Source organism: Salmo salar, chromosome 15 (genome assembly GCF_965601325.2).
Source record: "Salmo salar chromosome 15, fSalSal1, whole genome shotgun sequence".
NCBI lineage: Eukaryota > Metazoa > Chordata > Actinopteri > Salmoniformes > Salmonidae > Salmo > Salmo salar.
Window position 1 is genome coordinate 37,534,152 of NC_138305.1, and position 12,316 is coordinate 37,546,467.

The window sequence follows — 12,316 nt, forward strand, 5'->3', positions numbered from 1 at the left end:
TCAAAATAAAAATCTATTGTAAGCCCCGTTCAGCAGGTATACAGCAGGTATAGCCAGATGAGAGTTGTCTCCGGTAGCTCACTTTTATTCCGGTAAAACACAACAACGCACAGATAACAATAACCTAGAAAATTACATAGGCTTTATTAGTTGAGTGACAACCTAATATCACGCAAGCCATTTTAGCATTTGAATGCTGAAGGTGCCGTACGCAAAGCTGGGCAGTTTGACTAGGCTACTGATATTGCCAGGGTTGTTCGGCATGCAAAATTACTTGCAGATCAATGACTGTCAACACAGTTACATGCAGATCGACACTGAAGGAGAGGACGCTTCAGTTGTCATAAAATATTAGGCATTTTCAGAAGGTAGAATGTAATATGAGCAAGAAAAACAGAATTGTGAACCAGCGATTCATAATGTTTGAATACATTTTCTGACCAACGCATGCTACATTTGGATCGGTTTGTGGTCCGCGTATTGATACACTTGTATCTTTTAAACTTTTGAATAGGGGACCTATGCGTATCGGTGAATCGTTACATTCCTAGAGAGAACCAATCAAAACCGTTGCACAATATCTGAGTGAATATTGCATTAACAAACTGCCTCCTTCCCAGACCAGTGTGTCACGGTTCTCCGTGCGCTGAGTCACTTAGGTCCCGTCAGCCAGGCTAATTCAGGAAGACTTCTCAACTAAAAAGGGCATCTCCGTAGTTTTTCAGAAGAACAACATTTCCTCAATAAATTCAATAGTCCAAGAGCTGTTATGAGAAATCTGAACTTTGGCCCTTTTTGGGAAAAAAATGACAGTCTAGAATTTACACATAAGAACCTCGAACTCCAACCACATACCAGACAATGGTTTCCCGCTTTGGGCAAATCAATTTCAGACAAATCCATTCAAACAGGCTATAATAATGTTGAATACCTGCTAAGTAAATGAAGTATGATGGTGGCTAACAAAGTTCAATGACAACTGCACCAATTTGTGTGCGCAAGTGTGTGTGCATATGTGGGTGGGGGTTATTAGGGGCCTCAGCACACAGCTCAATTAAAACCAGTGAGTGACCACATCTAGCTGGTGTGAAAGAGCATTCAGTGTCACTCTTCATTAAGTCCAGATCTTTTCCTCATCTACTGTCAGCCATTTGAAATGACCAGAGGGCTCTCCATCGCCTCCAACTGAACCCTCTCTCATACTCAAGTCTGCTAATGGGCCCTTAACTTAGACCAGAGCCAAGGCAAATCTAATCTAAAACCTCATCTTCCACTCAGCAAATGCTTTTTTGCCTCCTAGGAGTCCATTTTCCAGTCCCATCCACTTCACTGCAAAATGCTCAAATAAAACAGAGCGACTCGATAAGTCCTTCGTATTCTAACAAAACACAGGCTATTGTGGTTAATGCAAAACTATTTCCCAAACAAAATAAAATAGATAGTCCAATATACTCCCATTTAAAGGGAAAATTGCACATTAAATGAGCAGAGCTGGAAACATGAGGGAGTCGGGACACAATCCAGCCGCACAGCAATAGACAAAAGCCATCACACAGCTTTGGCCTCTCATTGAAATATCATTGAAGGAATTTCCGGCAAACATGCCATGAAGTGGAGAGCTGCGCCTCTGTGAATGAATAAACCAGATTCCAATTCCCCCCCCGTTTCATGTTGGCTCAAACAGAGATATGGCTGTATGCAGAGGCTCTGGAGCAGATGGCCTCAGCAGCTGAACCAAGACAGTGAGTGAGGCAGGCATAATTCCAATCAAATGTTATTAATCACATGCGCCGAATACAACAGGTGTAGACCTTACAGTGAAATGCTTACTTACAAGCCCTTAACCAACAATTCAGTTAAGAAAAATAAGTGTAAAAATTAAAAATGTAAGTAACAAATAATTAAAGAGCAGCAGTAAAATAACACTAGCGAGGCTATATACAGGGGGTACCGGTACAGAGTCATGTGCAGGGGGGCACCAGTTAGTTGAGGTAATATGTACATGTTGGTAGAGTTAAAGTGACTATTCATAGATAATAAACAGAGTAGCAGCAGTGTAAAAAAAGGGGGGGGGGGGCAATGCAAATAGTCTGGGTAGCCATTTGATTAGCTGTTCAGGAGTCTTATGGCTTGGGGGGTAGAAGCTGTTAAGAAGCCATTTGGACCTAGACTTGGCGCTCCAGTACCGCTTGCCGTGCGGTAACAGAGAGAACAGTCTATGACTAGGGTGACTGTACAGCCCAGTCGATGAGAAGGGGGGCGTGCTTGGTCCTCCTTTTCCTGTAGTCCACAATCATCTCCTTTGTCAAGACCACGTTGAGGGAGAGGTTGTTATCCTGGCACCACATGGGCAGGTCTTTGACCTCTTCCATATAGGCTGTCTCATCGTTGTTGGTGATCAGGCCTACCACTGTTGTCATCGGCAAACTTAATGATGGTGTTAGAGTCGCGCCTGGTCATGTAGGTATGAGTGAACAGGGAGTACAGGAGGGGACTGAGCATGCACCCGAGGGGCCCCCGTGTTGAAGATCAGTGTGTCGGATGTGTTGTTACCTACACTTACCACTTGGGGGTGGCCCATCAGGAAGTCCAGGATCCAATTGCAGAGGGAGGTGTTTTGTTCCAGGGTCCTTAGCTTAGTGATGAGCTTTGAGGGCACTATGGTGTTGAATGCTGAGCTGTAGTCAATGAATAGCATTCTCACATAAGTGTTCTTTTTGTCCAGGTGGGAATGGGCAGTGTGGAGTGCAATAGAGATTGCATCATCTGTGGATCTGTTGGGGCGGTATGGAAATTCGAGTGGGTCTAGGGTTTCTGGGATAATGGTGTTGATGTGAGCCATGACCAGTCTTTCAAAGCACTTAACGGCTACAGACGTGAGTGCTACGGGTCGGTATTCATTTAGGCAGGTCACCGTAGTGTTTTTGGGCACAGGTTGAAAATGTCAGTGAAGACACTTGCCAGTTGGTCAGCGCATGCTAGGAGTACACGTCCTGGTAATCTGTCTGGCCCTGCGGCCTTGTGAATGTTGACCTGTTTAAAGGTCTTACTCACATTGGCTACAGAAAGCGTGATCACAGAGTCGTCCGGAACAACTAATGCTCTCATGCATGTTTCAGTGTTGATTGCCTCGAAGCGAGCATAGAAGAAATGTAGCTCGTCTGGTAGGTTTGTGTCACTGGGCAGCTCGCGGCTGTGCTTCCCTTTGTAGTCTGTAGTAGTTTGCAAGCCCTGCCACATCCGACGAGCGTCAGAGCCGGTGGAGTACGATTCAATCTTAGTCCTGTATTGACGGTTCGTTGGAGGTCATAGCGGGATTTCTTATAAGCTTCCGGGTTAGAGTCCCGTTCCTTGAAAGCAGCAGCTCTACCCTTTAGCTCAGTGCGAATGTTGCCTGTAATCAATGACTTCTGGTTGGGGTATGTACGTCACTCTGGGGACGACTTCATCGATGCACTTATTGACAACACCAGTGACTGATGTGGTGTACTCCTCAATGCCATCGGAAGAATCCCGTATTCCAGTCTGTGCTAGCAAAACAGTCCTGTAGCTTAGCATCCGCTTCATCTGACCACTTTTTTATTGAACAAGTCACTGGAGCTTCCTGCTTTGCTTTTTGCTTGTAAGCAGGAATCAGGAGGATATAATTATGGTCAGAGTCGCCAAATGGAGGGCAAGGGAGAGCTTTGTACACAGATCTGTGTGTGGAGTAAAGGTGGTGTAAGAGTTTTTTCCCCCTCTGGTTGCACATTTAACATGCTGGTAGAAAGGAGGTAAAACAGATTAAAGTTTCCCTGCATTAAAGTCCCCGGCCATTAGGAGCACCGCCTCTCGATGAGTGTTTTCCTGTTTGCTTATGGCCATATACAGCTCATTGAGTGCGGTCTTAGTGCCAGCATCAGTTTGTGGTGGTAAATAGGCAGCTACGAAGAATATACATGAAAACTCTCTTAGTAAATAGCGTGGTCTACAGCTTATCATGAGATACTCTACCTCAGACGAGCAAAACCCCAAGACTTCATTAGATTTCGTGCACCAGCTGTTGTTTACAAATATAGATAGACATCGTCATCCCTCTAACAAGAGACTGGGCGATCTATGATCTGTCATAAAGGCCTCAGATAGTACTGGTTGGAAGTCGAAACAGGGTTTACCAGGGGAGGTAACCCAGTCATTCACGGCTAACATTTCATACAGGACAAAAACAGGCTTCAGCACAAAGAGATCTGTGATAGTAGCTGGGACTGGGGCTGTTCCCCTCGCTCCTGCCATGACCAGCCGAGACAGATGAACAGTGGTGGGAGAAATGTGAAGACTGACAGAACTGCTAGAAACCTTCACTCTCCTCTATTCTGTTATCAGGCCTTTAATGTGAACATACAGAGCTAGTTTCTCACTGATCCAGCGCGGTGCATATCTAGTTAATTGCACCCTACCCTTCAGCGGAGACATTACAGGGCAGAGGTTGCAGGGCCTTGAATGGGAGGTTTAATAGCTTTTGGAGAATAAAAACACTTGTCCTTGGCCTTTTCAGAAAACGGTAGTACATGAGCAGCATTCTAACAAACACAAATATAGATGTGGCTGCTCAATATGACTAGATTTACTAGTATAATCTGATAAGAATCTAGTCATTATTTGATTTTCTAGAGAAATCTAGATATCAATCTGTTCATTTATAGAACTAGTAGTAAAAAGGTTTTTTAGATATTATACTTGTGATCTGTGAATAACCAATCAGATTGAGTGAACTTTACAGGAATACACTCACATAGAAACATCGGCCATTTCCACAGTTTCTTTTTGTTGATTATTTAGAGTACCATAAATATTCTTACTGATTAAAGGGATTGATTTTCAAATCAAAGCTTTGATAATTCCACTTTTTCTTTTAATGGTGATAAGAGGCAAAGCCTTTTGGTACGAAGGAAGTCAAACTACAGTAACTAAAAGCACAACAAGCAATGGAAACTGGAATTAGTAGAACAGCGTAGGAAGCAAATACAATAGTAGCCTAGTGGTTAGAGCGTTGGACTAGTAACCGAAAGGTTGCAAGATCGAATCCCCGAGATCGAATCCCCGATCTGACAAGGTAAATATCGGTCATTCTGCCCCTGAACAAGGCAGTTAAACCCAGTGTTCCTAGGACGGCATTGAAAATAAGAACTTGTTCTTAACTTGCCTCGTTAAATAAAAGGTTAAAAAAAAAAAATGTACCCATCATCACTTTATGAAAGTCCATTAATACTTCAAAATTAATAATACAGATTTGTTTCAAAGTGAGAAAAAAAATCGGAGACTAAAATGTAATCAGAAGTTTATCTATCCTGTTGTTTCGATTAGACCTTAGATGAGTCACTAAGTCACGAATTAGGCTCTGCAGATTTTGCTGTGAGGAAGCAGAGTCATTAGATAATTTATTTTGGTATTGTCCATATGTAGCTCGTTTTTGGTCACAGGTCCAGGAATGGCTGAAGAATTGCAACATTTGCCTAGAACTAACGCTGCCGATAGCAATACCGGGTGATTTGAAAAACCATAGTCAATTAATCAATAATATAATAATTATTTTAGCAAAAATGTTTATTTTTAATTTACAATCTGTAGAAGCTATGAGAATAGCAGCTGCGGTCATCCCCCTCTTCAAAAGGGGGGGATACTCTTGACCCAAACTGCTACAGACCTATATCTATCCTACCCTGCCTTTCTAAGGTCTTCGAAAGCCAAGTTAACAAACAGATCACCGACCATTTCGAATCCCACTGTACCTTCTCCGCTACGCAATCTGGTTTCAGAGCTGGTCATGGGTGCACCTCAGCCACGCTCAAGGTCCTAAACGATATCATAACCGCCATCGATAAGAAACAGTACTGTGCAGCCGTATTCATTGACCTGGCGAAGGCTTTCGACTCTGTCAATCACCACATCCTCATCGGCAGACTCAACAGCCTTGGTTTCTCAAATGATTGCCTCGACTGGTTCACCAACTACTTCTCCGACAGAGTTCAGTGTGTCAAATCTGAAGGCCTGTTGTCCGGGCCTCTGGCAGTCTCTATGGGGGTGCCACAGGGTTTAATTCTTGGGCAGACTCTCTTCTCTGTATATATCAATGATGTCGCTCTTGCTGCTGGTGAGTCTCTGATCCACCACTACACAGACGACACCATTCTGTATACTTCTGGCCCATCTTTGGACACTATTAACAACCCTCCAGACGAGCTTCAATGCCATACAACTCTCCTTCCGTGGCCTACAACTGCTCTTAAATACAAGTAAAACTAAATGCATGCTCTTCAACCGATCGCTGCCTGCACTTGCCCGCCCGTCCAGCATCACTACTCTGGACAGTTCTGACTTAGAATATGTGGACAACTACAAATAACTAGGTGTCTGTCTGGTTAGACTAAACTCTCCTTCCAGACTCACATAAAACATCTCCAATCCAAAGTTAAATCTAGAATTGGCTTCCTATTTCGCAACAAAGCATCCTTCACTCATGCTGCCAAACATACCCTCGTAAAAGGGTATGATCTTACCGATCCTCGACTATGGCGATGTCATATACAAAATAGCCTCCAACACCCTACTCAACAAATTGGATGCAGTCTATCACAGTGCCATCCGTTTTGTCACCAAAGCCCCATATACTACCCACCACTGCGACGTGTACGCTCTCGTTGGCTGGCCCTCGCTTCATACTCGTCGCCAAACCCACTGGCTCCAGGTCATCTACAAGACCCTGCTAGGTAAAGTCCCGCCTTATCTCTGCTCGCTGGTCACCATAGCTGCACCCACCCGTAGCACGCGTTCCAGCAGGTATATCTCACTTGTCACCCCCAAAGCCAATTTCTAAATGGCCACCTTTCCTTCCAGTTCTCTGCTGCCAATGACTGGAACAAACTACAAAAATCTCTGAAACTGGAAACACTCATCTCCCTCACTAGCTTTAAGCACCAGCTGTCAGAGCAGCTCACAGATCACTGCACCTGTACATAGCCCATCTATAAATAGCCCAAACAACTACCTCTTCCCCTACTGTATTTATTTTGCTCCTTTGCACCCCAGTATTTCTACTTTGCACACTCATCTACTGTCAAATCTACCATTCCAGTGTTTTAATTGCTATATTGTATTTACATCGCCACAAAGGCCTATTTATTGCCTTTACCTCCCTTATCTCACCTCATTCACCACTTCTCAGTTCCTATGCTTCCTGGCTGATGTTTTGGTCACTTTTGAATGCTGGCGGTGCTTTCACTCTAGTGGTAGCATGAGACGGAGTCTACAACCCACACAAATGGCTCAGGTAGTGCAGCTCATCCAGGATGGCACATCAATGCGAGCTGTGGCAAGAAGGTTTGCTGTTTCTGTCAGCGTAGTGTCCAGGGCATGGAGGCGCTACCAGGAGACAGGCCAGTACATCAGGAGACGTGGCGGAGGCCGTAGGAGGGCAACAACCCAGCAGCAGGACCGCTACCTCCGCCTTTGTGCAAGGAGGAGCAGGAGGAGCACTGCAAGAGCCCTGCAAATTGACCTCGAGCAGGCCACAAATGTGCATGTGTCTGCTCAAACGGTCAGAAACAGACTCCATGAGGGTGGTATGAGGGCTCGACGTCCACAGGTGGGGGTTGTGCTTACAGCCCAACACCGTGCAGGACATTTGGCGTTTGCCAGAGAACCCCAAGATTGGCAAATTCGCCACTGGCGCCCTGTGCTCTTCACAGATGAAAGCAGGTTCACACTGAGCACATGTGACAGACGTGACAGAGTCTGGAGACACCGTGGAGAACGTTCTGCTGCCTGCAACATCCTCCAGCATGACCGGTTTGGCGGTGGGTCAGTCATGGTGTGGGGTGGCATTTCTTTGGGGGGCCGCACAGACCTCCATGTGCTCGCCAGTGGTAGCCCGACTGCCATTAGGTACCAAGATGAGATCCTCAGACCCCTTGTGAGACCATATGCTGGTGCGGTTGGCCCTGGGTTCCTCCTAATGCAAGACAATGCTAGACCTCATGTGGCTGGAGTGTGTCAGCAGTTCCTGCAAGAGGAAGGCATTGATGCTATGGACTGGCCCGCCCGTTCCCCAGACCTGAATCCAATTGAGCACATCTGGGACATCATGTCTCGCTCCATCCACCAACGCCACGTTGCACCACAGACTGTCCAGGAGTTGGCGGATGCTTTAGTCCAGGTCTGGGAGTAGATCCCTCAGGAGACCATCCGCCACCTCATCAGGAGCATGCCCAGGCGTTGTAGGGAGGTCATACAGGCACGTGGAGGCCACACACACTACTGAGCCTCATTTTGACTTGTTTTAAGGACATTACATCAAAGTTGGATCAGCCTGTAGTGTGGTTTTCCACTTTAATTTTGAGTGACACCAAATCCAGACCTCCATGGGTTGATAAATTGGATTTCCATTGATTATTTTTGTGTGATTTTGTTGTCAGCACATTCAACTATGTAAAGAAAAAAGTATTTAATACGATTATTTCATTCATTCAGATCTAGGATGTGTTATTTTAGTGTTCCCTTTATTTTTTTGAGCAGTGTATAAAAAAATAGAAAGGCTCGGTACTTTTGTCAAGCATCACAGCACAGTTGAAAAATATATGGCAAATAGAAATCCAAAATGGATGGTGTTAAGAGATAGATGGGAGGGGTTGAACGGAGCTGAAGGGTGGGACTAATAACAAGATAACCAATGTAAAACATACGGGGTCTGTAAAATGTATATAGGTTCAGAACTTTTGAAATAGCACAGTTACAAATAGAAATCAAACTGGATGGACATCAGAAATAAAGGAAAGACTAAAAACAAACAAAATATAACTATTGTAAAATAGATTGTGTCTGTAAAATGTGTATAATATGTATAAACTGAAGGTAGAAGCCTAAGTGTTATTGTTTATTAGTTTACTGCAATTGGGGGAAGGGTGGTAGGGTTTGCGGGGAATAATAAAGGTAAATTCAAAAAAAAGTAAGTATGTCTATATAGGTATGTGTATATGTATGTATGCAGATGTGTATGGATGTATATATTTACCCCCCAAAATATATGGGGGATTGGAAATGCAGACAATTACATTGATGGAAGCAACAATCTTTCCACAACATTAAGCTGACCCACCCCTTAAAGAAAATTGAAAAAATGTCACAAATTAGGAACTTGTTGCATGTCATACCACCACCACCTCAGACTTGGGATGAGCTGGCACAGTGTGTGTTTGTGTGTGTGTGTGTGTGTGTGTACCTTTCGTGCTGCGTGGATGTCGAAGAATGGCTTGTTCCTGACACTAAAGGGCTCCTTGGTCTTGTCGATCTGTCCCGTCTTCATCTTCTCCACCCTAGGGGAGATCTCTTTCTCTTTTCACAATAGCCGAATACTGAAATCACACTGGCCTACCCTGAAAGACAAACAGACAAACAAATTAATAATAATCTTGGAATGTAAGGCTTTGTGTTCCCATAATTTGAGAAAGAACGGATGCAAAACCTGACTTACTAATGCAATGTCAAATCAAAGTAGGGCTAATATCTCCCCCCAGTTCAATGGTACAGTGAATACCAATGCATTTGGATATTTTCAAATGAAATCCAATCTTTCTTATCTTCCGCTTGATAGATTGTCTAGATATGACAAGGAGACGAGCTGCCAATCCAGTGCCATGGCAACTGTGAACAGGTCTGAATAATCATGAACTGATGAACTGAATAGAGAGAGAGAAGAGGGACAGAGAAAGAGAAAAGACAGCGAGAGAGATAGAGGGGTAAAGGGAGAGAGAGCGAGAGAGAGATGTTGAGTTCTCTTGGGGTAGCTAGACCCAGGGTCATCTTATCTATAAGGCAGCTAGAAGCCACAGGCAATGAGCGTCTATTCAATAAACATTTTAGTGAGGTCACCATGCCAACGGGTCTCGTCTAATGTCCTCCACTCCTGTTTTTCACACAGTTTCTGAGAAAAGGAGCTGTTCGCTTCAGACGGACCACAGTAACATTTTACGTCTCCCAAACCTCAAGGCTCACAAGGGCCACACTCCAGGGTCGTATTCATTAGGCACCAAACGGTCAGTCCATTTTCTTCCGTTTGGTGCCTAATGAATACGACCCTGAAAACGGGCAGAAACAAGGACGACTACCCGGCCTGAATTTGCTAAGGAAGGAGCTGGATGTAGCTGAGACAGAAGCAACTTATTAGTAAAACGAACACAGCATCTTAGTGGCTTCATAAAGGCTCTTATCTCAGTTACTGTAATGTCCCAGGGAAGTCAAGTTAACATTCAAATTCCAACGCTTAGTTATACATACAGCAAAGGGAATACAAAACTCTGCAGCAAGAAAATAGCACAGAAAATAATATTCACTAAAATGAATGAAATAGAATGAGAATAAAGAAATAATGAAGTACTAATAATAATCAGAGAGCTGCAGAGTGACAATATGGCGTCAGTTAATGGGGATCCTAATACAATTGATAATTTCTACAGTAGCCTTCCCTTTCCGATGGCAGTCTTGTCTGCTTGGATCTGCTTCATTAAAAACACCAGCACCATTGACTCATTAGCAGGAGCGGCCTACTCGAGGTGCTGACAGGCAGGCTGAGTGTTAACTGCATTACAGACTATGCACCATCTTCATCATTCACTATCATCATCCTAGTCATCTTCATGTTCTTCAGCATCATAGACTCAGTATTCTACTTTCTATTGACTTCTCATAGGGCCTTGATGTAGCGTAGCCTACATGCAAAAAGCATTGACAATGATTGTGGGTTTTCTGATCTGGCTGCAGTAACACTCCGGTAAGCAAAATGAAAGACATGACTGGCTGGCTGACTGCTTCAAGTGTAAATTCCGGTAGAGTAGTTGGAAGGCACTCCTATTGGGTTTATAATTGAGTTTTTACACAAGCTATGTATTCCTTGTTAAAAACTGGGTGGGTCGAGCCCTGAATGCAGATTGTCTGACAGCCGTGCTATATCAGAACGTATACCACGAGTATGACAAAACATTTATTTTTACTGCTGTAATTATGTTGGTAACCAGTTTAAGGCACCTCGGGGATTTGTGGTATATGGCCAATATACCACGCCTAAGGGCTGTTCTTATGCATGACGCATGGTGGAATGCCTTGATACAGCCCTTAGCCGTGAAATATCGGCCATATATCAAACTCCTGAGGTGCCTTATTACTATTATAAACTGGTTACCAACATAATTACAGCAGTAAATTAATTGGATAGTGTATAAATACACCCAGTCACTACAAAGATACAGGTGTCCTTCCTAACTCAGTTGCCGGGGGAGGAAGGAAACCATGAGGCCAATGGTAACTTTAAAACAGTGTTTAATGGCTGTGATAGCAGAAAACTGAGGATGGATCAACATTGTAGTTCTCCACAATACTAACCTAATTGACAGAGTAAAAAGAAGAAAGCCTGTACATAATACTAATATTCCAAAACATGCATCCTGTTTGGAGATACAGGGGATACAGGGAGACCTTATGGTGGTGTGTTGGGTTAGCGATAGTATGCTTTTGGAGCCGACTGTGCTCTATAGGCTACTTTTGGGTCATTTCAATACTTTTCTGCTTGGAGACTGACCTACCAAAATGAAGAACTGATGGACTGACTGCATTTAGGGCCTCTCGGTGCTAGCAGGAGTCATAGCTGAGGAGATCATCACTGTGTAGGGACGGAGGACCATCAACGACTGAACCTTCTATAAAACAGCTCAGGGAATAATACCCCACATATCAAGAGTGCTGCTGTGAGGGCTAATTACAATGCTGTTTGATTCAACTTTAGCGAGAGTGAAGCTCTTCAGAAGCTGTATATTACCTCAGCAGCAGCTTCTGTGACATGGCTCGCCTCCAACTCTTTAATATTCTGTCTGCGTACCAAATGGCACCCTATCCCCTATGTAGTGCACAACATTTAACCAGGTCCCATAGGGCTCTTGTCAAAAGTAGTGCACTATATTGGAAATAGGGTGCCACCTGGGATGAAGCCACAACCTCTAAAGACGCCTATGCCTGGTAGGCTCAGCAATGTTGGTTAGGCTTTGTGAGGGCAAATACAATTACTGCTATTTTTAATGGATGATGGGAAGAAGGGATTATGTGAACACACAGTGAGACGAAAAGCGAGAGTATAGTTCATTTATTTTAAGAAGATTTATCAGCTTTGAGTGAGAATTTAATCCAATGCACAGCAACTCAAAGCAGAGCTTCATGTTCCTGGAGCAACAACTGGTATCAAAGCCAACCAGTTTTACACCATCTGTCAGATGCGTCATCAGGCGGAGAGAACCAG

General features: G+C 44.0%; 1 protein-coding gene across 2 annotated transcripts in view; it reads right to left on the reverse strand.

Moving 5' to 3' along the window:
- LOC106571291 (mRNA-capping enzyme) overlaps window positions 1-12,316 on the reverse strand; it is a 150,634-nt gene that overhangs the window by 83,360 nt on the left and 54,958 nt on the right. For both annotated transcript variants that reach the window (XR_014380615.1, XM_082961712.1), the window contains exon 8: window positions 9,254-9,407. Coding sequence is in view for 1 of the 2 variants with exons in the window: in XM_082961712.1 (XP_082817838.1) it covers window positions 9,254-9,337 (84 nt within the window). In the remaining variant the exon portion in view is untranslated. The remainder of the gene's footprint in view (window positions 1-9,253; window positions 9,408-12,316) is intronic.